The 27,789-nt window shown below is 42.7% G+C and overlaps 1 protein-coding gene across 1 annotated transcript; it reads right to left on the bottom strand.

The window, feature by feature from the left end:
* FECH (ferrochelatase) lies at nucleotides 1-27,789 on the bottom strand. Its single transcript, XM_088152746.1, has 11 exons — nucleotides 27,732-27,789; nucleotides 24,422-24,527; nucleotides 21,724-21,843; nucleotides 20,823-20,971; nucleotides 10,583-10,717; nucleotides 9,030-9,136; nucleotides 7,897-7,995; nucleotides 5,025-5,132; nucleotides 3,211-3,375; nucleotides 2,007-2,066; nucleotides 1-530 (listed from the first exon to the last, which is right to left on the bottom strand). Exons 1-11 carry the CDS (start codon nucleotides 27,772-27,774, stop codon nucleotides 396-398), a joined length of 1,227 nt encoding a protein of 408 aa, XP_088008872.1. The 5' UTR covers nucleotides 27,775-27,789; the 3' UTR covers nucleotides 1-395.

The following is a 27,789-nucleotide window of genomic DNA, read 5'->3' as shown; positions in this document are numbered from 1 at the left end:
TCTGTGCTCCTGCTCTCTGAAGATGCCGGTCACAGATGCTGGCGAAACGTTAGGAAACAAAACTTCCAGAACACAGCCACACAGCCCGGAAGACCCACACCAGCCATTCCTGTTTAATTTTATAAGATGAGGGTTTTCAGCAACTCAGAGGACAAGGCCCTTAATGTGGTGTCCCTTTCTAATGCAAAATCCCTCAAGAGAAATCAAACAGTGGAAAAAGATCTCCACTGTATCTCTTTCACCCCTATGCAAATCCCACTTGGGACTCACTTCATGCAGGACACCAAAACGCAGACTTGGGAGGAGCAAAAGAAGGCAGAATAAATGGGCCCATTTCACAGAATCTGTGTTGTCTACTCCAGCCAATGACACGATGCATCTGCCAGGGTACATTTTCACAGTGTCTGGCTAGTGAAGAATGATTTGGTCTTTCGGCAGGTGGGATTCACACAAAGCGGGCAACTGAGCGTTAACTGTTTGGAGCATACTTCGTTCGACTGGAGGTGTGAGCAGACCAAATCTGCCAGGGCCTGAAAATAAGAAAAGCACAGAGATATATTTAAATAAAATGGTCACATTAAATTTCCAACCTGCTAGCAAGCTATTCTATGAGCAAGCAATGCTCTAAGTTGTTGTAAATGATGATGCTTAGTATGATTATAGACATATGCATACATATACCCACATACCTGAAATGGAGAGTGAGGGAGAATACCAGTGAACAACTAATACAGTGGTACCTCTAGTTATGAACTTAATCCGTTCTGTGACTCTGGTTGCAACTCGAGTTGGTCTCAAGTCGAGGTAAAGTTTCCCATAAGGTTCAATGTAAATACGGTTAATCCGTTCCGCCCTCCGAATTTGGTCGCACCACAGGGTAAATTTCCCCATAAGGTTCAATGTAAATATGGCTAATCCACCCTCCGAATTTGGTCGCACCCCGAGGTAAATTTCCCCCATAAGGTTCAATGTAAATACGGCTAAACAGTTCTGAAACATATGCATTTTATTTTTAAACCTCAAAAGCCTTCCAAACGCCACAAAAACCTTCCAAACGCCATAAAACACACCACAAGCCTCACCGAACGCCTCCTTGCTACCGCGATCTCACCCACAGGAAGCCGCGACCGCGTGGCAGCAGGGAAAATGGCCGCGGATCCGGTTCGTAAGCAGAGGCAGAGTTCGCAAGTAGAGGTAAATTTTTGGGGCCGGAGCTGGTCGTATCTTGAAAAATTTGTAAGGAGGGGCATTTGTAACTAGAGGTACCACTGTACTTTAAAACAAGGAATTAGCAAGAACTCGCTAATTCAGAATTTTTCAACTGTTTTTCAATACAATATTGAATATTGCAATCATGTATTTATCCTGTATCCTCCTTTTCATGTTAAGAACAATGATTCCTATTTTTACTTTTAACAAACTTGACAAAATAGCAATTAGTGAGCCAGAAGAAGCTCTGCCCAAGTGCTTCTGGGATTGGGAATTCTAATTACAGATCCAATACATCTGGAGAGGTCCAAATTGGATTCAACTCTGACAGAGCATATGCAAGATAGGATCCCATAAATATAAAAATGCAACAGGTCCCAAAATAGGAAATGTGAATGAGAGTGAATGGTAGACTTAGCAAGTGGAAGAAAAAATGGGGCAGTTCTAGGAATCTAAGGTATCCCCGGGTCCCATACTTGTAGCCATCAGAGCCCCTCTGATCTGAGAACTGATAGAAAAATCACCTACCACACATGAAAACCACTGAAAAACCTGTAATAGGCATATCATATTTTAGAAGAAGCAAAGCAAGCTGCCAGGATTCCTCTCCTCCAAAAAAAACAAAAAAAAAAAACCAAGATCTATCTCCATGGATAAAGTGGTCCCATCTACTTGGTGGCCCTCAGCCCTCCAAAAATGTTACATGCGGCCACCAAAGGAGATCCATTCCTGCCAGAGAAACAGGAGGGGTTTCTCTGGAGAATGTCACACATTTCACGGGAGTAGGGGACCAGTACCTTGGCGAACAATGGATTTCCATTCAAGGATTCTGCTCTTCTGATATTTTCAACTCCACACTGGAGAAAAAGAGAAGGAAAATGGCTGAGACATAGTATCCTATCTGTCTCTAGCTAGGGCAACAGGAATGGAATTAGAGCTAAATTCAGCTCATTTTCAGAGATGGAAAAGAGCAACCTTGCCACATTTCATTCTCAAGCAATTTGAGAGGGCCTGCAAAGTCCCTCTTCACAGTTCAACAGCCTCCCTCCATTTGATGGGGCCAGAGGCTGACATCAATCCTTTATCCCATCCAACTCACCCCCACTACCAAAAAAACAAGGTCTCTATTTAACACATGGATACACAAGATATTTGTCAATATGCTTCAATGCTGTAAGTTTTTAGTATTTACAAGGATTGAGGAGATCTGGGTTCAAGTCCGGCCTTAGCCATGGAAGCTCACTGGGTTCAGCGGTTCTTTCAGCCCAACCCATTTCATAGGATTGCTGTTCTGGAAAAAAAACTAGTGTATGCTATGTATGTGATTTTGGACTCCTAAGGAAAGGTAGAATAGAAATTTAAATAACAGCAGTAGGAATTGTAAAGTAGTGCTACTAATGCTAATATCCAACCAACAGCATGGGAGTAGGAACACAGGCCCAGGATACTACCACGCCTGCAAATACTTCCTTTGGCACCAGCCAGATTCTGTGCTCCATCTGACTGGTTTTTTAATGTTTAAAATAATGATAATAATCTAAAATGGGAGGCATTCTTAAACAATATATACAGTGAGGGGCTACAGACCACCTGTCTGCTTTGACAAGAAAGCACCCTCTACAGCAGTGTTTCTCAACCTTGGGAACTTTAAGATGTGTGGACTTCAACTCCCAGAATTCCCCAGCCAGCCATGCTGGCTCGGAATGCTGAGAGTTGTAGTTCCAACGACTACAATTTAGAAAGCCCCAGACTGGAAAAAAAATTAATCAGAAATGGGATTGTGTCCTCAACTGTCTGAGCCCATGCTCAGTCAAACATGCACCTTTTATCTTTCAACGTACAGCCCCTTTGTGTAGTATTTCAACTGTTGAAAAGGCAGTGGGAAAACCCAACCTGTAATAATCTTAAACCTTTTTATTTGAAGTTTGGGAACACTTGCTTCCTGTTAAGGAGGTAGAGGCAAACCATGGATGCCACTGGTGAGAAAAATAATGGCTTTACCTCATTGGCTAAGACCTGCGCATATTCAATATCAAGCTCGTAGAGTGTTTCAATGTGGTCACTGGTGAATGCAATTGGAACTAACAAAATGTTCTTCTTCCCCCTTTGGCAAAGTCCCTTAATAGTCTCATCTGTCTGAGGACCCAGCCAGGGCATCGGGCCAACCTAAGACAAAGAAGGAGAGAAGGAGTTCTTAGAAAGGGCAATATTACACTTTATTTTAATAAATCTATGCCTTCTCTACCCCACCTCCCAAAACATTCTCCCTTCATTCCACAAGAAAGGTGGTAAGGGGCAGATAGGGAACTCATTCTTCTAGATTAGCCATGGACCTTTGTCCCCAAATCTGGTTCTGACTAAACCACAAGGTCTGCGTTATATCTTGATGGAGATGACAGTTGTCTAAAAACATATGGATTAGGCCAAAGCCAGCACAGCAAGGAAAAGAATTTTGCTCTGGCCTTTACTGGTAATGCAAAACTATATCTTGTAATGCAAAAGATTATTTGATGCAGGAGAACGTGCAAGTATTCTTGGGCGCCTGCTTTACAAGAAAGAGGGACCCCAAGCAATGGAAAAGCAAAGATGTTTATAGAAGTTGAGGGCTACAAGGCTGGAAATCCTAGGGATCTGATATGCTGGCCAGTTTGGGGAAGCTGGGCAGGTCCTTGTCAGTGTACTTGGGGTCATTTCTAGTGTTAGGCAAAGTGGTCCGTTCAGGAGGACAGCAGAGTTGAAGAAGTTCATTGTTAAAGGAGATGGAACGTTGAGGTCATCAAGGGATGGAGGATAGAAGTTGGAGGTTTCTCTATGTCGTAATTTCCTTTATCAGGGCTGCCCTTGGGCTGTGCTGTGAGATGGCGGGGAGGTGTCAGGTTCAGCCAATAAACTCCACGAGACAATACTGGAACAGCTCAGTTACTTTATTAGCTTCCACCTGCAAGACAGAATCTCACCAGACTAACTCTAACTCCCAAGGTCTGCAACTAAACACTACGAATTCCTTAGGGTGGTGCCAGTCTCATCCTCTTCACTTTCTCACGCTCAGGCAGTGGGCTGAGGAAATGTTTCTCCCCGTGACCTTGAACCTCTTTGTCCAATTCGTCCATCGCAGGAGGCTTCTATTCTTTGGTCTAGATGGGATTGCAGGGGGCTTTGTCTGGGGGCAGAGAGGGTCCATTTGGGCCTGATAGGATTAGGCAAAGAGACAAATCGAGTTTGACCCTGATCATGTCCAAAAGACTGTGATGGGGAGGGAGGGTGCAGCCTCCTTTTTGTTTGTTAGATTTACTTTCTCTACTACAAAGGAAACTTCTTCAAGTCAAGCTCAGTTGCTGACAACTTCATGGGACAAGTCCATTCAGTTTTCTTGGCAACAGAAGTGGTTTTTCCACTGCTTTTTCCTGGGAAGTTTTTGTCAATTGTCTGGTGAGAATCTCCCATCCAATTATTAACCTTGCCGGACCCTGCTTAGCTTTTGAGCCCAGACAAGGGTGGCCAGGTGCTGGACCCACTGAGATAGAATCAAATTGGTGACTTTGTGGACATGTTCTTGAAGTTTCCTTGGTAGCAAAAGGTGAGTGGTGTATCATTCCCTTCTTCCATTATGTTTTTTGACTTCCTAGTCTAGCCTACAACCCCAATATTCCTTCGTAAGTACTTAACCAGGCTTAACTTCTGCGCCCATCATCTGAAACAGGCTAGCTTATTTGACTGATGTATAGCACCAGGACATACTTTGTAACAATTGGCAGATGAAAGCCAGATTCAGGCTGAGTGAACCCAAAACCCAAAACGATGCTTAACAGAGTTACCTTGGACTGCCACACAAGCCTATATGGATTACAATAGCCAAGTTTCTCCATCACCTTTTGAACTGTAGCTCCCACTTCTTGTGGATATGGATCACCACGATTAACTACCTGCAGCATGCAGACAAGAAAGAAGACAAGCAACTTTCTGAAAGAAGAAAAGCACTTATTCAATTAAAGCAAAGAACTTAAATTATTTCCTAGCCCTGGTGCCCCAAAGTTCCTTGATGTTTATGATTTTCACATGCTTAAAAAGTTAATTTTAAAATCAGGAAGTTACTATGCTGCAGAATCCTAGTCCAGAGCTCAGGTGATCCAGAAGAAGCAGAACATAACCCTCTACCTCCCAGGCTATAGTGGAAAGTTTCAAGCTTGATTCTAGAGACCCACACTCCACTAATCTTCACCACTTGCACAGCAAAGCTAGGATCAAAATGAAAATATTTCAGGGATGGTTAACTACCCACTGAAGCATAATGGAATATGCCCTATGGAATACTCTCCCCCCAGAGGTGAGGTGGGCCCCTACCCTCCTAATTTTCCAGAGGGAAGTGAAGACTTGGCTCTGCCAACTTGCGTGGGGGCGAGGAAAGATACAACTGACCCTGAGGATGGCTGGCGCCTTGAAGATGTCCCCCGAGTTAATTAATACCTAATTAACATCAGCCTCTTGGAAGTATTATATAGGAAGTTTGTTATTGCAGCTTATTTTAATGAATGGATGAATATTTATCTATTTTAATTCATGTTTATTCTGATTTTACTGTAAACCGCCCAGAGTTACTCTACAGTGAGATGTAGAGTAGACAAAACAGCCGTCTGTGGGCAAAGAGCAGGCCTGCCTAACCCAGTGTTGTCCAAACTTGGCCACTTTAAGATGAGTGGACTTCAACTCCCAGAATTCCCCAGCCAGCCATGGCCTAACCAAACAGCTGCCTGTTTTTTGTTTGTTTTTTAACACCTTGCTCATCCTTTTCCAAAGTTCATTAAAAACAGCCACAACTTCTCCTAGCCTTGCAGCCACATTGATTAGGAAAGAAATGTGTTCAGAGATTTTTATTTTTAATATGTAGGATTGCTTTAACTGAGTTCTTCTCTAGCAGCAGCATTATTTGCAGTTCAGTTCTCGAGCCTATTTTGGATCTACTGCATTACTGAGTTGTTTCTGCTCTTGCCAAAGACCACTAGATGGCACCAAATGTCCACAAATGGCAACATCTGGGGTGGCAGATTTTTGTTCTTTGGACAAACAGAACAAAATCAGTTCTGCGCCATCACTGTTGCTCTCACACAAGCTGTTTTGTTAAGCTATTAAAACTGTTTGCAGATTGCTTCCAGAAAAACAGAATTAACATCTGGAGTTCACTTTCCCTTCTTCTGTGTCTTTTAAGTTCCAGCAATAACTCTAACAAAGAACGTGGATCCCACCACAATACAATGTAAAACCTATTTTTTCTAAGAAGGATATGAACAGCATAACCGAATATCTGCAAATGTGTATCACTTACGCTAAATTTTAAGCACTGAAAAAATGTTACCTGCTGTGACCATTTGCAGATTGTTTCCAGAAAAACAGAATTATTCTCTGGAGTTTCACTACATACCCCCTTTTGTATCTTAAGTCCTGGCAATCACAGGAACAAAGAAAAACTATCAAACATTAAAAAAAACCCTAACAAACATGCACATTTTATAAATGTATATGTATAACTTTAATGCACACACAAGGATGTTCATCCAAGACTGCTCCAATCCCAGATCTCAAAAAGCTGTTCAATCCCATGTTCCACCAGACCTGCTCTTGAGATGCTGGGTTTCTTCTGCCTCAACACATGGAATTGGAGACTACCTGCTCCTCCTCTGCTGATTCCTGCTCTGTTCTCACTCTTTCTCCCATGAGCTTCCTATCTGAGGAAGGGAGTCACATCTCAACCAGGTTACTTCGGTGTATCACTGGTTGAGAAAATGTCCTCCACCCCTTGTTTCCTTCAGGGCTGATACCCTGGCTGAAATAACCTCTAGAGGAGGCATCTGCTATAAAAGGTTAGGCAGAAGGTCTTGCTCTGATCTTCAGGGATTTGGGCGAGACCCTATGCTTGGTGATATTCACTATGAACAGAGGTCTGTCTGAGTCTGCTACCATAATGAAACATATGGTAGAAGCAGAGACTTCAGGGTTCAACAAGGAGGGACTCTACGCAGGTTCAAGTTGGAAGCAGGAAAATGAGGGGTGTGGAAGCTATTAAAGAGAGATGAGGAGCACATCAACATGACTTTTATTACATTATTCTGTTTATTCCTATTTCTGCAGGCATCTCTCTGGCCTGCCATCAAGAACAGGGCACCTATAGGCATTAAAGTTTCCATGTACCTTTAGGTAATGTTCTTCAGAACTGTTAAACTTTTTTTTAATCACTGAAATCTTGCAAAACTTCAGCCATTCTCACAGGACATCATGAGAAATTTCTGAAGTGTACAGAGAACAATGTGAAAACACAGGACTGAGACTGGTGAAGTCATAAGAGACCCAAGAATCTCATGAGATGCTAACATTTTGATTTTTATTTATTTTTTTAATGCCTGGACCATTATGCAGAGCCAGAGAAGAGAACTCATTGCTTAAAAAGATGGCCAAGTCTGACTATACTTGGTTCTTCTTCTGCCTTGGTTCAGCATCAATCTTTGCTATTCTACCCTGTTTCAGTGCTCCATCTTAACACAAAAATAAGTGAACAGCATAGTTGCCATATTCTGTTATCCCAAACAGGAAAACTGATGAATGGATCAAGTACAGGGTTGATTTCTATACAGACAGACAATACTTACATCTTTAAAGCAAAAATTTAACAGGGTCAAAAAGATTGCTGTTACTCACTGACATTGGTAGAGAATGAGCAGAGAAAAGGATCACCACGTCTTTTCTCTTATCCGGTGGAAATAAGTCTAGTTCCTTCTTTATGTGATCTGCAAAACACTGAAAAGCAAAAATAAGACAATTAAGAATTAAGGACATTAGACACTACTTTTCACTTTTAACTAAAATCAGCTGTAGGTTCAAGACCTTGAGGATCACTGTTATGTCGGAAGACAAAGCCTACTTCTTCCTCATCCTTTGCTGATATCTCACATCTTCCCAATTTAAGAAACATCTCTTTTTCCATATTTGCAGGCAGAGAGGTAATAGAGCATAATATTTCCTCTGGGATTCCTTTAGGGAAATGACATTATACTGCAAAGCAGTTTATTTGAAAGTGGTCAGGCACCCTGGTAGACTGAATGATATGTATCACTCAAGATTTATTTTTAGCATGTAACTGTCTATACATTTCCAGAAAACTGGAATGTTTTCTTCCAGATCACACCAAGCCAGCTGTTCTGAGGATGTCCAGCAGTTTTCTGGGTATAAATATTCTGGGCCAGATAGGCATGTTAGTAAAAAATGTTCCACTACAGAGTTCTCCAGAACAGAATTTTTGTACATCCCGAAAATACAAATACTGTAAATACAAATCTATCTCAACCTATGAGATTTCAGCCATGTTCACATTACTTTCACATGTTGCTTTGCCTAAATAGGATAGGAAAAGTTTTTTAAAGCCAAGGGCAAAAAAACCTTACAGCAGTATGCAAAGGGACACAATCTAAAAAGGGCTAGGGCTGTGAAAAACACTACATCTGACTTTAATCAACATTTTACATTTCATTAAATACCATTATTATGGGATTCTTCCCCATATATTTAACACTTCTCCCCCTCTCTAATATGAAAAATTACAGATCTACGGCAACTCTCAAAGAACCACACTAACGGTTGAGTTCGGAGCACAATGTTTCAGTAAAGGCCCAGGCAAAGCAAAGGGCATTAGAGAAGCCCTAGCAGGATGCAGAAGGTTCTGGAAACCCATTCTGAGGAACAGTGCTTAGAAGAGCTGGGAGGTGAGCATTCCAGGAAGACGTGGCAACACTCTTGAAAAATCTGAAAGACCTTTGTGTAAAGGTTCCCTATACCTGAATCAGGAGGGGATGAGTTGGCCACCGGTCAATTGTACTCCATTTCATCTTTGGCTTTTCCCCTTTTTGGTGATAGTAGCGATAAATTGCATTCAGGCTGCTTCCTGAAGGATGCAAAATAATGAACTCAGACAATAGGCTAATCCAGGAATAGGTCATCTCCTCCCCTTCCTATAAGTCTTTCTTTCGCCTCTCTTACTCCAAATCCTCTACAAAATATGGCCAAGTCCAAGCCCCAACCAACAACTCACTAGCATGGTGTTTTGAAGTGGGATGGAGACAAAAGCTAAGTGTAAGCCCTAAAACAGGCTACACCTTTAAAAAAAGAAAAGAGCTAAACTGCTCCCAAGCTGTAAGAACATGGAAAATGCCGATTTGTCCCATGAGCACCATTTACAGTGTTTCCAACCTTGGCAACTTTAAGACATGTGGACTTCAACTCCCAGAATTCTGGGAATTGAAGTCCATAAGTCTTAAAGATGCCATGGTTGAGAAACACTAAGTGACATCATCACCCTGCCCACTATAAACGCCTGTGTTCCAGCCCCTCCAAGTACATGCTACTGATATAAGCAGAAACTCTTCCTTGGAACTAAATCTGATAGGAGGCAGGGGTTTGTTAAGGATGCAGACAGAACCCATTGGGACAGACCCCTCTAATTCAGCATCCCATTACAGTCACATCACCAACCAAGAGCTCTGCCTTATTCAAACTGGCCCTACTCAGATAAGACTCCAAGTCCCTTCATTCTTGGTCACTGCATCTAGAAGTCCTGTTGGTGATCCTGCATCGCGTCACTGATTCAAATTTGGGGATTGGCTAGTGTCATGACTGCTTCAATTCTCTACGAAGCACATTTATGGAAACAGTAGCACCAGCCATGGGATTCATGAGAAACATCAGCACAAATGCACTTCTTTGCATGCAGAAAATCACAGGGTCCATCCTCAACATCTCCAGTCTCCAGCATGTCTAAACCTGAAGTCACTGCCAGCCAGTGTTGGCAACACGAAGCTTATAGGGCTAAAAGTCTAAGTCAGTAAAACTCCTTAAGTACCCACAAATATACTTCTGATTTCCTGAACTGCAGATGAACAAAAATATACAGACAGTCTGAGCAAATCTATTTTTTAATTAAGTTTTAATCATCCTGGCTGTCACTGTGTAACTGCAATCCCCCTTAATACCAGTTGTACAGGTCAAGCTGGGATAATTCAACCAGAGGAAAAACCCTCCAGATATGGACAGAAGTTAATACCTTGCTACTATTTGCACATTTAAGGATTGAGCTATTAAAGTCTTACCTTGGATTAGATAACAGACAATGCTGAATTTTGAAAGGACCCAAAATAGAACTTGAAACTGAACACACCCAGAAAAAGCCCTAATCTATCACCCCCTAAGTAGACAAGCAAGCTGAATCCACATCTACCCTCTGTCTGGTGACACTGCTTCCCACAGCTGAAGATTTTAAGTTGCCCATCCCTGGTTTTGATCAACCCCTCCTTTTTGAACTTAGCAAATGACTTTACTCTGCAACTGGACTCACCGGTGGTGGAGCAGCTATACTGTGGATACTGGGTAAAAGCAATGGCTCTTTCAACACCATCTTTTTCCATCTCTTCCACTGCTTTTTCCGTCAGAGGATGGACGTAGCGGAAACCGATGTAGTACTTGTGTGGGGCTAGAAGCAGAGGAGAATGGGTGGCTGTCTGCCAGTCCATGAAACAGTTTCTTCTTTGAGGTATATCCACTTTCCTCAATCTACACCCTCCAGCTGTTTGGGGACTGCTACTCCCCGAGACTATTGCCTGCCCTGCCAGTTCAGATAGGGTAAGCACACTCCAGGTCCCTTCCCTGAAATCTTACCATCTAGTGGGACCTCAAAAACATGCTTTTTCCATGGCTGGCCCTACCTTATGGAACACCCTCCCCACAGTGATCCAGCAAGCCTCCCCCCTTTTAAATCTTCCGGAAGGCCATCAAGACCTGGCTTTTTACCGAGGGCCTGGGGTAGGGTGGGGATGACTGGAGTTGGCTGTGGGGCATCCCAAAGGGATGATTGAGGTGCTGGGTTTTGTTTTGGTTTTATGATTTATGATTTTTATAGTTCTGGGGTTTTATTGTTGTTATGAGCTGTCCAGAGTTGTGTTAAAACAGGTGGCCATACAAATCTTTTAAATAAATAAATACCCCAACACATCTGGAGGGATGGGAAAAACTGCTCGGAAGAGCAACAACTCAGTTGTACGTTCTGGAGGTCACTTGAAATGAGTCTGCTAGGAAAACAGGATCATAAGAAGCTGCTTTGTCTATAAAATGACGTATCGGTGGTATATGACACCCCAAAGACTATCAAAGATGTATGGGACAATTTCCAACGTTTGTTGGAAATGTAATCAACAAGAGGGGTTGTTTTACCATATGTGGTGGACATGTAAAATTGCAAAGAAATTTTGGACTCAAATACAAACTTTGATGCAGAGCATACTACAAATACAGAATCCATTTAAACCAGAACTATTCCTGTTGGGGATCATGGACTTTCAAATAGGAAAACATCTTATTAGAATTACTCAATACATGATTACCGCAGTAAGACTTCTTTATGCACAATTTTGGAAAACCCAGACACTACCAACAATAGAAGAATGGTTGTTAAAACTGATGGAAATGGCAGAAAATGATAAACTGACTTGCTTATTAAAAGAAAACTCAAATAACTATTACCTTAAAGAATGGAAACCACTGATGGACTATTTGCAAAATGCAAGTGGGGTGAAGCTTACATGGGGATTTGAAGATTAGATTATAAATGTAATGGGATATGTTTAGACACCCCTTCATGGATCACTGCCTTGTCGTGGCGAAGGGGCTTGCGTAACTCAGTGAAGCCATGAGCTATACCGTGCAGGGCCACCCAAGACGGACAGGTCATGACAGAGAGTTCTGACAAAATGTGGTCCACTGGAGAAGGAAATGGCAACCCACTCCAGTATCCTTGCCAAGAAAACCCCATGGACAATGTTAAAAGGCTAAAAGATATGACGCCGGAAGATGAGCCCCTCAGGTCGGAAGGTGTCCAATATGCTACTGGGGAAGAGCGGAGGGCAATTCCAAGTAGCTCCAGAAAGAGTGAAGCGGCTGGGCCAAAGCCGAAAGGACGTTCAGCTGTGGATGTATCTGGAAGCGAAAAGAAGGTCCGATGCTGTAAAGAACAATATTGTATAGGTACCTGGAATGTAAGATCTATGAACCAAGGCAAGCTGGATGTGGTCAAACATGAGATGACAAGATTGAACGTCGACATCTTGGGAATCAGCGAACTGAAATGGACGGGAATGGGTGAATTTAATTCGGGTGACCATTATATCTACTACTGTGGGCAAGAAACCCTTAGAAGAAATGGAGTTGCACTCATAGTGAATAAGAGAGTGGGAAAGGCAGTAATGGGGTACAACCTCAAAAACGACAGAATGATCTCAGTGCGTATCCAAGGCAAACCATTCAATATCACAGTCATCCAAGTCTATGCCCCAACCACTGATGCTGAAGAAGCTGAAGTTGACCGCTTCTATGAAGACCTACAACACCTTCTAGAACTAGCACCAAAAAAAGATGTCCTTTTCATCATAGGGGATTGGAATGCTAAAGTAGGAAGTCAAGGAGTAATCGGAATAACAGGCAAATTTGGCCTTGGAGTACAAAATGAAGCAGGGCAAAGGCTAATAGAGTTCTGTCAAGAGAACAAGCTAGTCATAGCAAACACTCTTTTCCAACAACACAAGAGACGACTCTACACATGGACATCACCAGATGGTCAATACCGAAACCAGATTGATTATATACTTTGCAGCCAAAGATGGAGAAGCTCTATACAGACAGCAAAAACAAGACCAGGAGCTGACTGTGGCTCAGATCATGAGCTTCTTACTGCAAAATTTAGGCTTAAATTGCAGAATGTAGGGAAAACCACGAGACCGCTCAGGTATGACTTAGATCATATTCCTTGTGAGTACACAGTGAAGGTGATGAATAGATTTAGAGGATTAGATTTGGTAGACAGAGTGCCTGAAGAACTATGGACGGAGGTCCGTAACATTGTACAGGAGGCAGCAACTAAAACCATCCCAAAGAAAAAGAAATGCAAGAAAGCAAAATGGCTGTCTGATGAGGCTTTACAAATAGCTGTGGAAAGAAGGAATGCGAAAAGCAAGGGTGAAAGGGAAAGATATAAGCAACTGAATGCAGATTTCCAGAGAATAGCCAGGAGAGATAAGAAGGCCTTCTTAAATGAACAATGCAAAGAAATTGAGGAAAACAATAGAATGGGGAAGACTAGAGATCTCTACAAGAAAATTGGAGATATGAAAGGAACGTTTAGTGCAAAGATGGGCATGATAAAGGACAAAAAAGGCAGGGACCTAACAGAAGCAGAAGAGATTAAGAAGAGGTGGCAAGAATACACAGAAGAACTCTACAAGAAAGATCTTAATGTCCCTGATGTCCATGCTGGTGTGATCACTGACCTTGAGCCAGACATCCTAGAGAGTGAAGTCAAGTGGGCCTTAGGAAGCATTGCTAACAACAAAGCTAGTGGAGATGACAGTATTCCAGCTGAGTTATTTAAAATACTAAAAGATGATGGTGTTAAAGTGCTGCACTCAATATGCCAGCAAGTTTGGAAAACGCAACAGTGGCCACGGGATTGGAAAAGGTCAGTTTACGTTCCAATTCCAAAGAAGGGCAACGCCAAAGAATGCTCAAACTATCGCACAATTGCACTCATTTCACATGCTAGCAAGGTTATGCTCAAAATCCTACAAGCTAGGCTTCAGCAATACATGAACCGAGAACTACCGGATGTACAAGCTGGGTTTCGAAGAGGCAGAGGAACTAGAGATCAAATCGCCAACATTCGCTGGATCATGGAGAAAGCACGAGAGTTCCAGAAAAATATCTACTTCTGCTTCATTGACTATGCAAAAGCCTTTGATTGTGTGGATCACAACAAACTGTGGCAAATTCTTAAAAAGATGGGAATACCAGACCACCTTACCTGTCTCCTGAGAAATCTGTATGCGGGCCAAGAAGCAACAGTTAGAACCGGTCATGGAACAACCGATTGGTTCAAAATAGGGAAAGGTGTACGACAAGGCTGTATACTGTCACCCTGCTTATTTAACCTATATGCAGAGTACATCATGAGAAATGCCAGGCTGGAAGAATCACAAGCCGGAATTAAGATTGCAGGGAGAATCATCAACAACCTCAGATATGCGGACGATACCACCCTAATGGCAGAAAGTGAAGAAGAACTAAAGAGCCTCTTGATGAGGGTGAAAGAGGAGAGTGCAAAAGCTGGCTTGAAACTCAACATTAAAAAAACTAAGACCATGGCATCTGGACCCATCAATTCCTGGCAAATAGAAGGGGTAGAAATGGAAGCAGTAACAGACTTCATTTATTTGGGCTCCAAGATCACCGCAGACGGAGACTGCAGCCATGAAATTAAAAGACGCTTGCTCCTTGGGAGGAAAGCTATGGCAAACCTAGATAGCATATTAAAAAGCAGAGACGTCACCTTGCCGACAAAGATCCGCATAGTCAAAGCTATGGTTTTTCCAGTAGTAATGTATGGCTGTGAGAGCTGGACCATAAAAAGGCCGAGCGCCGAAGAATTGATGCCTTTGAACTGTGGTGCTGGAGAAGACTCTTGAGAGTCCCCTGGACTGCTAGGAGGTCAAACCAGTCAATCTTAAAGGAAATCAACCCTGATTGCTCATTGGAAGGATCGATAATGAAGCTCAAGCTCAGATATTTTGGCCACCTAATGCGAAGAGAGATCTCTTTGGAGAAGACCCTGATGCTGGGAAAGATTGAAGGCAGAAGGAGAAGAGGACGGCAGAGGATGAGATGGTTAGATAGCATCACTGAAGCAATGAGCATGAAACTGAGCAAACTCAGGGAGGCAGTGAAGGACAGGAAGGCCTGGCGCAATATGGTTCATGGGGTCACGAAGAGTCGGACACGACTTAACGACTAAACAACAACAAAAAATGTTTAGACAAAGAATTATTCCTACTTAATGTATTAAAAACTAGCACTTATGATAGCCTTATTATTCCTAAAACCAGAGATAGATTGGAAGTTATCTATTTTTCATATCTTTCCTTTCTTTTACTTTATCTCACTTTTTCTTTCCTTTTTCTTTATATTTTGTATTTCCAATTTTCTTTTTCATTTCTAACTTTTAAATTTGTAACTTTAAAATTTCAATAAAATATTATTAAAAAGAGAAGCTGCTTTGTCATCCTTTTTGCCCAATATCTGGGCCATCCCCTACCATTAGGCACAGTGAGATGGCTGCCTCAGGCAGGAGATCTAGTGAGAACAAAGCCTTTGGGGACACTCTGTATGACGAGACCAGTTCTGCACCCCTTAAATTAGCCCGCGCTCTCAAAGACAAGGGGACACACTGGGCTGTTGCCCGTACTGAAGGAAGATTCCAAACATGCGACCTGGTCCTGCAGAAATTTCGAACCAGGACTGCCTCAGCATCAGCCCTTTTCAAAACAGGTTACCTCTTCCTATCAAGTGGAAATGGCAGAAAATGGATCCAGCACTAACAACTAGAAGGATCTGCTACAAAGCTCCCCAAGTGCCGCTGTCAATATTGAGGTTAATGGACTGGCTGTTTGATCTGGTTTAGGGCAATTTATGGGCTTAAGGACTGTCCAAGAAGTCGGATTGTAAGCTTTCTCTTCTGCAAGACAACAGCTTTGGTTCCATTCCTTCTAGATCAGTGCTTCTCAACCTTAGCAACTTTTAAGATGTATGGACTTCAACTCCCAGAATTCCCCATTTTCCAAAGTTAAGAAACGCTGCTCTAGAAGCCAGGAGGTCAATTATTGGAGGTGGTAAAAACTCTGATCTAGAAGAGAAAGGTGTACAGCCCATTTTCTACAGGGGAAAGAGGTAAGAAATTGACACATGACACAGTCTAATCAGAATTAAGTCCTTCAGTGCTCAGCTCTCCTATTGAAATCAATGGGATTCAACTGCTAGAAACTGCTTTGAGTCAGTCTTCACTTCTGGTGACTGCCTGGACTAGTTCCCACAATTTTCTTGGCAAGGTTTTTTTTCAGAAGTGGTTTTCCACTGCCTCTTTCCTAGGGCTGAGAGAGAGAGGGACTGGCCCAAGGCCATCCAGCTGGCTTCATGCCCAAAGAGGGACTAGAACTCATGGTTTCCCGGGTTCTAGCCTGGTGGCTTGAACCATGACACCAAACTGGCTCATATATTCATGAATGAATGAATGAATGAATGAATGAATGAATGAATGAATGAATGTTAAGTAGAATCTTACTGGGACTGGATGGGAAATCCCAAGTCATAGGCTAAATTGGGATTTAAAAAAACAAACAAACATAGATGAAGGCAATGCAAGCCATTCCCAAACGGCTTCCAAGCAAACTACAAGGATATGTCTCTGTAGTCATCAGCAGTTAAGCTCAACTTGAGAGAGTATTTACCTTTTTCAAATCCTTGGCCCAACTGCAACACAGAACTTTAAACCTTCCATTTCCACCAGAAGGAAAAATGGTGGAATTATGCATTTCTTTTTGGAAGAGCTACATGGGCATTTTAAGCAGGTGCAAAATATAATGTTGTAAAAGCTTCCAGCAGGTATAAAATGTGGCTAATAAGATAACACATTTTTTAAATTCAGTGCAATGAGCAACCCCCTAGCTCATCCAAGAAAAGCATAAACCATGCCTCGATCTAAGCACTGCTTCTTCTCACTGTCTTGAAAATTCCCCCTGCAAAGTCATTAACATGCTTGCCATGGTAGAATTAAGAAAAATATTCTGTGACATAATCAGAGTGCGCGTTAAGATGCAAGGGATGTTCAAACAGATAAAGTCAGGGCGGATTTCAGTTGAGAAACCACACTGTGAAGTAAGAAGGAATGAGGAGGTCTGACAAGAGCAGATAATACTTCCTAAACCATTAACTTACCGCTCTGGTGTCCCCAACCCTTTAACTGCCTAATTTTATGAAAAGGTGAGTGGCTTGCCTGTTTAAGAATGCTCTGAAAATGATCCTGCTGTTCTTTCAGTTTACTTCCCTACATCCCAAAGTTAGAATTGTCCACTAGGTCGATATTTGCAATTCATACTTGCGTTCATTGTCCCTTGCTTGTTATTGCCGCAAAGGAACTCAATCTATCAAGAAGCATTGCGTTCAATGCAGTATCAAAAGTTCTGTCTGCACAAATAGAATGGGCTGAAAGAGAAATATTCATGTACTCCCATACCTATGAGATCAATGTACAGGTAGTTCTCAAGTTATGACCATTCATTCAGCAGCCATTCAAAGTTATGACGGTGCCGAAAAAGTGGACTTACAACTGGTCCCCAAAGTTATGGTCACTGCAGCACCCCCACAGTCACATGATCGTGATCTGGGTGCTTGGCAACCCATTCGCATTTACGACTGGTTGCCCAGCACCCCACAATCATGTGATTGTCATTTGCAACCTTCCCTGCCAGCTTCCCACAAACAAAGTCAATGGAGAAGCTAGCAGGGGAGGCCACAAATTGCTCAGGTAAGTCTCTCCCACCTACCCCAGCCTTTCTTCACTCACATGCACCATGCCTTCCTTCCCCCTTCACTCACTTGCTTGCTTTTTGGTACTCTGTGAGCTGCAGCGTGGCAAGCGGCCCCAGAGCCCAGTTCTGGGGCTGCTTGCTGCCCCACAAGGCAGGGTTCAGGGCAGCCAAAAGGGCAGAGATAGGGGAGAGATAGGCAGGTGGGGGGAGATGGAGGCAGTCCCTTACCTTACTGAGGCTCAAGGCTGAGAGGGATCAAGCCCAGAATGGCTTGGATTGGAGCAGGTCCCCGGCTAACAACCAGTGGAACTTGCTTAACCATGATAATGGGGAGTGCCGGCTTGCCATCACTAAGTGATGCAATAATGTAAAGTCTCACTTTATGACTGCATTGCATAGCAACAGAAATTCCAGTCCCAATTGTGCTTGTAAATCGAGGACTACCTGTAATTTTTTTCCTCCAATATTCTTTTACTTGATTGGAGTTATTTATGTATTAATTGCTTTGAATGAAAAGATCAATTCATCCCACCATTTAAAATACTGAACCATGCTTTGGATGTTAACCCATTCAAGAGTGGAGCCTGGGACAACTAAAAAAGTCAAAACAGAATGTTGGATAATGAACTTACTTCATGCAGACAATCTTTATACAGCTTCTAAGCGCTAAGCTTAGTTTTACAAATCAGCTGGATGGAAAAAGAAAAATCTGATTCCTGAGGCTTTCTGCAAGAAGTTATTTGAAGGTCCCTCAATTGATCCTCCATGTTCTTTATGTGGATCTCTTTCATACAATTAAGCCAATGGACAATTCAGGCCAGCAGTGCTTAACTATACAGGATGTGTATATATGTGTGTGTAAACCACAGCCAAATGGGAACCTTGTTAATCACACAGATGCACACACAGACATCAACATTCTTAATAAGAACTTCTTCACATTTTAAGAAGAGATATCTTTAAGAGATGTCTTAAAACTGTCTTTCCCAGAAAACATTTTAAGGGAAATACTTCAGATATTTTTCTCAATCACATTTTCTGCAAGATCTTATTTGAACATTCTCTCAAGATAATGATTCTTTCCCACTGCACCTATATCTGGAGCATAATGGGGAGTGTGAAGTAATAATTAGGTCACCAACAGAGCTGAAGGAGGAAAGAAGAAAAAGGAATGGCTGCCCTCTTTACAAATAGCTGGAACATGTTCTTCCTCCTGGAAAAATTAAATAGAATTTTACTTCCCTGCCCACATACTGATTGGATAATTTTGAAGGATCACACAATTCTATGAACATACAATGCTCTTGATTAGAACAGATCTATTATGAAGGATATTGGGCAGGGAACGGGTGGTATGATATTTACAAAATACATTGCAAATAATTTTATACTAAATCTAAGTTGAGCAAGGTTTTCTGGCAGCCCCACTTTACAATGTTAATAAATGGCTACATCTGGACATCTCAAAAACTCATTGTTCCAGCAGATCCGATCTACTGTTATCAAATAAAGAATATGTAACAGAACTTCCATATTCAGAGGCATTACATTTCACCTTTGTTGTGGATTTCTAAGCACAGCCTAGATGGGCACCTGTAGGAAAACTGTAGCAATGGTGGGGGGGTGGGGGGGTTGCACTGGCAAGGAATTAAAATTTGGGGTGATCCGATCAAGCATCCTTATTAGATATGAAAGTGATGTCACCCATAAGAAATTCTTTGCCCAGCCATGAATATTGGTTGCAAAAAGCTGAGTTTACCATAATGATCTACTATTTTCCAGGTTAGGTTACTTCAATGCACACTAAGTGAGGCTGTCCTTAAAAAACATCTGGAAATGGTAACTGCTTCAAAAAGTGATGGCTAGATTACAGGTGGGAGATATATATATTTAACCATATTAAGTTTACACATGGAGTACAATTTACCCTTGAAAGTCAAAGTAATCTTTGTTGTCATTGTACTACTTGTACAATGAAATTAAATGCCACCCCAGTGCAGCTTTAAAAATATAAAAACCACAGAACACATAAAACACATAACACACAACCTTCACATTCCATATTGCACAACCCCTGATGCTGCATTAATACTGCACTATACGGTAGAGTTCAGCAACCCTCAGCAACGTGGGACCTGAGGTAAAAGGACCTTCTTGTAAATACATTCCTTCTTCCACTCTGCAGGAGTCACCCAAGGGACTACTTCGGGTGCTCTGATTTCATGAAGGTCACCAAAAGATCTAAAACAATCCTGTCCAACGTGGAGCCCTCTAGATGTGCTGAGACACAACTCTCAGAGTTATAGCCATTGGCCAAGCTGGATGGAATTCTGGTCCCAACACATCTGGAAGGTACCGGATTGGGAAGGTTAGAGCTTCACCAAGTAGTTGTTGCTGCTGGGAAACTAAATTAGCAATTTGTCAGCCACGTCTTTGCGGGGGGCAGCGTCAAGGGACAGAACATGATGAAGGCAGCAAGCCCTGCTCCGTTTGAACATGTGTCATGGAGTTTGCAGTACAACAGTGCAACACTGCTTTTGTTAAAATGACAAAAGCACCCAGAGCTTGCAGATACCCAGGGAACTTGTAGTCATGGTACCAATTTAACCAACTAGTTTAGTAGGTCCCAACAAATGCTACAAACTCTATCTTACAAGAGTAAATGCAGGTGTACTTTAAGTGCTCTGAAAATCTTTTTTTTGGTTGACTTTCCACTATTTTTTTCATCATTATAGTGGACTGTTGCTTCAAGATTTACACAAATGGATAGGGATGGATGGATGGACGGATGGATGGATGATAAATAACCTCCACTGGAGCAAAGATAAAGCAACGGTTGATTTTGATTGTGTGGCTCTAACAAGATTGCTTGGGTTACATGAAGAAAATGTGAGAAAAGTGGCTTGCTCTTCTTCTTGGTAAGAGTTCCCATATGAGATCTCCCAAATCCAATTTAACCGTAAATAAATAAATTATCTGAGGGCTAGGGACAAAACCTTCCAGTTCAATTTCAACCTTCCAATCCAACTCCAACTTAATTTAACTTTAAAATCAACTTTGCATTATTACACTTCACTGAAACCTTTCAGTAAGGGTGTCCACCTGCTGTTCAGATTTCTGAACATTTTTGCTCACAGCAGTAGCTTCAACAAGAAACATAAAAATCTGAAATACCAGACTGGGGAGACATTTCATTCAGCAACTTCACCATGCCTTCCCCCTGGGTCTCAGTCCACTTCTTGATAGGTGATCCGCCCCCAATCCGCCTGTACTGTTCTTGGATTTTTGGAGCGCGGCGCTTTGCAATAAAAGGTCCTAATTTACTGAAATACATAAAGGTAGGTATGGTTAATAAGCATACCATTTTACCATCATTCCCCTTGATAGGTTAAAAATGAAATGTATTGCTAAACACACATACACACTTAGGGTGCTAATATAGCACCTCTGTGAAGTCTCAGTGCTGTCCATGAAGTCTGTGAAGAATCGCTTTAAACGTGACTCCAGTTGCAAATAATAATAAGTGGCAAGTTCTTCCTGACTATTTTGCCATCTGGTACTTGCCTAGAAGCTGTAGCTCTTTCATGTTGCAAGGACTGACATAATCTGGAAAATGATGAATGGTTTCTAATACATTTATATTAATGTGTAATAAATGTATAAGAAACTGAAAATAGGTAAGCACAAATAGGGGCAACTAAATAAGAAAAAAATGTGCACACCAGCATTCATCCATTTATTTAGATGTAAATGCATTCTCCCTTCTCCAACTTGGTGATTTCAAGTTAATTTATACAATCCCCAAATTCCAGGTAATGGCTAAGAATTCTGCAAGCCTCAGGTTGGAAAAGGTTAGCCTACAAAATCATCCTGCTAGCATAGATCCTGAAGTAACTGGAATGCACTGTCCATGCACGAGGGGGCTTAGAGGAACCCATGAGGCTGCAGAAATGCAAAGGAAAATATTTTTTTTAGAGAAACGGATTAATTGTATTCATTTTGTTAAATTAAGCAAGTTCTTAAGCCTCCCTCAAGAAATTCAGCAGGATGTCTGGTAGCCAAAGGATTTTCTTACTTTTGCACTGGAAGTGTCATTAGATCTCTATCAAGAAAAAGTCTCAGCAGGAACTCATGGACATCTTCCAGGGTCTCTGGACCCCCCATATTTAACATTAAGATCCCTGTTTTAGGTTTCCTGCAGAGAAAATAAAAGAAAATAAAATGCATTTCATATACCACTTATAAATTAAAGTCAGACTCTATTTCTCAACCTCAGCGACTTTAAGATGTGTGGACTTCAACTCCCAGAATTCCCCAGCTGGACACATTTTAAAGTCACTGAGGTTGAGAAACACTACGGTAGAGTCATATTCCCGTAGTTTTCTGGGCAACAATTTGGAAGTGGGCTTCTCATTACCTTCTTTCAGGACTTTCTTCCTAAAGGTCTTCTCTCCAAGTCAAACCTAAGTTGGTCTGACCCTCTTCAAGGCCAGCCAGAAGCATCTGGCACACCTCTCGTGGATTACCAAATAAAGATCGTTTGTGTCTTTGCTATTTTCCTAGGAGGTACCCCAGAGTAATTTTGACTCTCCACTAGGGAAAAAGTGCTACAGCAAAGTGAAGAAAGAGATTTTTGATAGCGCTTTTTATTCTCTGTTAGAATGTTGTAGCAGCTTCCTTCAAGAAGAATGGACAGGGATGGAGGTACATTCAGCTTCAGTAACTCTTCTACCATGCCTTTGTGCCCTCAAAAAAGCTCCTTTTACAGATTCTCTGGAGACTGGAGAATATTTAGAAGCATGACCTCCAGGTGGAGAATCTGCTTAAAATATTCCATCAGAAACACCAGGCTTGCTAACGGTTGCTGCAGAGATTAGTCATTAGAACTAGATGACATTCTCATGTACACGACTTTATTTCCAATATTCAGAAAGTAGCTTTGCTTACTCCTCCAAAAAGTGTTACCCACGTACAAGAGGGACGAAGCAGGAGGCTCATGAAAATCCCAAGGCTGGGAAAACTAAAATAAAAAATCAATAAAGAAAAAATACTAAAAATGGGAGGGGAACCAGAAGCACCCCAATGAAGACTGAACGTGTTCAAGGCGTGCAGAAGGCCAGCAGAGGAACAAGGTGATGGGAACAGATGGAAATCTAAACCAGAGGCCCTTCAATGCTGCACGTCTGGCTTGGTTGTGTGAAAACAAGAGGATCCAACAGGCGAGGAAGGCTAACAGATCTGGGTGGCTTGCAGTCTGGTTCATGTAGTCAACCCAGAGTTCAAGCTTCTGTCTACATACTCCTTTGGCACTGAGAATGTCCAAACAGGGATTGTGCATCAGGCACACCTAGTTTCCAGGTAGACAAAAAGAACTGAGAGCAACGCCCAGTTTAAGGAAAGCGATGGTCGCAATCAGTTGGTCAGAGTTCAGAAGGATAAAATCTGCCACCTCCTATTTCTGCCCCATCTAACCTGTCCACCCCATGCAGCTGGAGTCTATAACATGGGTTCTCCTGGCTGGGGAAAAGCTCAGCGGTCAGCTTACACACTTACACAGGACTCCATCCAATCAAAGCACAGAATGGATAGTAACTGCTACACTTGACAATGTCTGCAACTTTTAAAAAAGTATTAGAACTTTCATTTGCTTGTCACCCATTTGTCTCTGCCTTTCAGTAAATGACTAGTCAGAAACCTTTAACATAAAAAGTTAGGAAACTAATAATATTGTAACCTCGTTTATGGCATAAAGACAACAAAACATTTACAAATATGCAGTAATTAGCACACTTAAGGAGCTGGGGCCTGCCTTTCCTTGGGATTTTCTCTCTGGAACAGCTACATTTCAAGCAGCAGAAATCTGAGTTTTATTTCAAGTCCCGGGAAAATATCAACCCATTGAACACTAATCTTACAGCATTTGTGTCTCACAAAGTAACAAATATAATGAAAAGCTGATTCCAGGGAACAATTCTAAAAATAATAAAAAGTTAATTCCTTTAAATAACCTTCCTTTAAGTCAATAAGCTTCTTCCAATTGCACTATTCCCTTTTAGCCAAACAGGTAAACCTTCAAAACCCTTTTTCCCAAGCAAAAAGGAAATTGGCTAAAGTTTTTTCCTGCGCTAGCTTCAAATCCCCAAGATGAAAGAAACCTGAGATATTCTTCAGAAGTCAAGTCTCAGAGCAAGTCACAGGACAATCCTACGCTCAGAAGTAAGTTCTACTAAATTCACTGGCACTTATTCTCAAGTACATTCCTAACAAGAGGTTAGGATAAAAAGCATGTGGAGTTCTTGTTCTCTCTGAGCTTGGTTTTTGCTTGGAGATGTTTCATCACCCAACTAGGCAACATCAGTGCGAGTGAGTGTGGAAACTACACCCCCACCAACCCTGGCAGGGCAAGCCACTGCATATAAACAGGCAGTAAACCCCACCCTCACTTGCACTGAAGATGTTGCCTAGCTCAGAGAGACCAAGAACTCCACAGTTCTGTCCTGAGCTACCGGTATTCAATTCCATTGGAATAAAAAGCGTGTTCTTTCTTGATCTTTTGCAGCAAGTTTTCTCTGTATGGAGCACTGCAGATTTGGGACAAACCAGGGAGGAAAAAACAAGATAGTGTTTTAATGGACAGGTTATAAAGGTAAGAAAAAACTGAGATTTTCTTCCTTCTGTACCAAATGGCTCATTCCCAGTCAACTGTGGCTGGGAAGCCATCAAACGCTGGGTGAAATTAGGGCTATATATGCCATTCCATTGGTGCTTCTTACCTCTTTTCAGGCTGAATCTCCAGCCTTGCTTTTTGTACAGCTGCTGTTGACTGCCATCTCCAATGCAACTGGACCCTTGTTTGATTCCAGCTGTTCCCTTTTGCAACTAAAGGGAACACAAGAGACAAAGCAAGGCAATTTACTTCCTAGAATTTTACTCGATGTTTAGAGAATATTTGGGTCATATAAAGCACACACCAAAACCTGTTCTACACAAATCAGATCAGTGTACTATTGACCATGGTGTGCACAGTTTTGCCTTTGAGCAGCACTCCAGAACCCACATTCCAAGATGCAGATGGAGCCTGGAGAAAGAAGTGGGTAGAGAACTACATTTGAGTTTGATTTCATTGAACTGACAGTGAAACAAATGCAACTAATTATAGTTAATATGCTTCCTCCTAAAATCTAACCATTTGCCCCTTCTGTCGTGTTAAAATTTACAACTTGATGAAAATTTCTGGAGATGCTGTCCTGGGACCCAGTGATGAAGCTCTGATCCATCTGGGCTGGCCAAAACGGAAGCTGGTAACTTCTGCACACAAAACAATGAACTGTGTCACAAGGTGACTCACAGATGGACATTCCATGACTTGAGAGGACCACTTTATTACGGACTTTAACAGTAGGAAATACATTAAACACAAGCAGCTTATCTAAGGAACGACTTATTTTGGCTGCCTTTGGTCACATTAAAAGGATTATGTATCAAAGGCTGGAGAATGTAGAACCACAAGCTGAAATCAGCTCCCTAACCTGGAGGTCTAGAATCTTCATCAATAGGAATACCTGTATTTTACAAAATATCAGAGTCCCCTACCCTCCTCCAGCCTAAAGAAATAGTTATTTAGAGCTGGCATAATATTTTACCCTCTTCCCTCCTAAGGGGCAGGTATTACAAAATCCCTATAGACCAGCTGGGGAATTGTGGGAGTTGAAGTCCACACATCTTAAAGTTGCAAAGGTTGAGAAGCACTGCTACAGCATTTATGGCCATATGACTCTGGGGAGAGAGAGTCAGTTCAGCATGCATGAACAGACTGTGACTGCTACAGAGACTCTTGAAAACGCCATCTCATCTTCCTGCCATTCCCAGACAAAACAGGTGAGTTTTCCACTAAACCAGGGTTCCTCAACCTTGGCAACTTTAAGATGGGTGGACTTCAACTCCCAGAATTCCCCAGCTGGTCTACAGGGATTTTGTAATACCTTGCTGGCTGGGGAATTCTGGGAGTTGAAGTCCACCCGTCTTAAAGTTGCCAAGGTTGAGGAACCCTGCACTAAACTGCCACTATTAGATACTAATCAAGATACAACAAGGGGTGTTGCCACCATCTACCGTTGGGCTGCAGGGAAGACTTGATAACATCTAATTTCTCCAACTCATTTTATTTTATAATTCATACTTTACAACTTTCCTCTTAGTTATCATGAAATGAAATCTATCGTATCTGTATATTAAATGAGTTTTGAATAACTTCTGATCTTTGGTTGTTATAAAGATTTGATCTGATGACCCCTCTCAGACCAGGAACTTGGAATGATTAAGTGCTCCATGCCTCTTTTGTAAGTGTGTGGTGTGTATGTGTGTGTATGTATGACTATACACATAAAAAGCCAGTTTGGGGTAGTGGTTAAAGAGCCAGGCTAGAAACTGGGAGACTGTGAGTTCGAGTCCCACCTTGGTGACCTTGGGCCAGTCCCTCTCTCTCAGCCTAGGAAGGAGGCAAGGGCGAACCACTTTTGAAATCTTTCCAAGAAAACAGATTTGTCCAGGCAGTCACCAGGAGTCAACACTGACTCGAAAGCCCAATAAAAACCAACCCACAAACTTTTGTTCTGCAGGAACAAATGATGCACATGAGGAGCAGCATCAGCCTACGCATGCAATAAAGTCAGCCAAGACACTCACTCTGATAATACATACAACCATTCAAGGTTGTATCCAGCCAGCTTTTTCTGCAATAAGCCGAAAAACAATTTGGCTCTTCCCCCACCTGTCAGCTTCTTTTTTAGACCACTGAGCCTATTCTACATCCTGCCAAGCGTATGCATCCTGTTTCTCAAGGGGAGGGGGTCTTTTGGGCTACTACAATACTGTGGGCCCTCAGCATTAGACTTGCATTAGCATTTTGGGGACAGGAGGGAAAGAAGGGAAGACATGCACTCAAGGAGACTGATATGTATGTTAAGGTTACCATTGCAGACTGGCTAAGAGGCAGCTCTGCAGGGGAGGTGGTGGCGTTATACTGTAAGGGTCTGTGAGAACATCCTTGAGAGACAGGAGGAGGAGGAGGAGAAGCCACAGACTAGGCAACGGTCAGATAAGAGACATCTCAGCCTGCAGAAGGAATGGGGACATGGTCTCAGAAGGGAACCTCCCTAGTTTCTTGGACTGTAAAGGCGAGGGGCCAGAGAGGCACTTTCTGACTTGCAAGATTCTGTTAACGCAACCTTACAGCAGTGCTTCTCAACCTTGGCCACTTTGAGCTGTGTGGACTTCAACTCCCAGAATTCCCCAGCCAGCAGGGACTGTAAAGGTGAGGGGCCAGAGAGGCACTTTTTGATTTGCAAGATTCTGTTAACGCAACCTTACAGCAGTGCTTCTCAACCTTGGCAACTTTGAGCTGTGTGGACTTCAACTCCCAGAATTCCCCAGCCAGCCTTGCTGGCTGGGGAATTCTGGGAGTTGAAGTCCATACAGCTTAAAGTTGCCAAGGTTGAGAAGCACTGCCTTACAGTAAAGGTAGTGCTGGAGATTCGGTTACTGTCACCTTACAACAAAGCTCATGGCTGGAGTTCCTTGTCCGGGCTACCTCGCAGGGCTGACCTACAAGGGCTCCTTGCGGCGTCCAGCCTCTGCAGCAGAACTCCTCTCCCCTCGCGGCTGGGGCACCCCCGATGCCCCGTCCCCGAGCAGCTCTCCCTTATGCAAACTCCCATCCCCCGGCAACCAACCCTGCGGCCGGCCTTGCTTACTCTCTTTCCCGGGGCGAGGAAAGCGGGGAGCGCCCGCGAGGGCTTCCGAGCAGCTCCCCCGGGCTTGCAAAAGCCCAGCCCGCCAGAGCTCGGGCGCGTTTTGCTGCCAGCGATGCCGCTGGCCCCGGCAGTTTCACAGCGGCCCGGCCGCGTGCAAACACCACAAAGGCACGCAGACCCCAAGCTCTGGCCATTGCCCCCGCGGCAGGGGAGGCAGGCAAGCGTCCCAGCCTGCTGCATTCCACGAGGTGGCTCGGGAGAAGAATGCGGGGCTGGAGGACCCTGCAACATTTTTTTTTTCTTTTTAAAGCAAGGCGATCGAGGCACTTACACGGATGCAAGAGTCGACTCGCAGCTCTGAAGGCAGCAGCCATGTTTGTGTAAACTCA

The sequence above is a fragment of the Python bivittatus genome, unplaced genomic scaffold (genome assembly GCF_059951505.1).
Source record: "Python bivittatus isolate LINGU-HERP-01145 unplaced genomic scaffold, Pbiv_v1 ctg000570_np1212, whole genome shotgun sequence".
Classification (NCBI taxonomy): domain Eukaryota; kingdom Metazoa; phylum Chordata; class Lepidosauria; order Squamata; family Pythonidae; genus Python; species Python bivittatus.
Note: the sequence above shows the minus strand (reverse complement) of the source record. Positions and strands in the feature narration are given on the sequence as shown.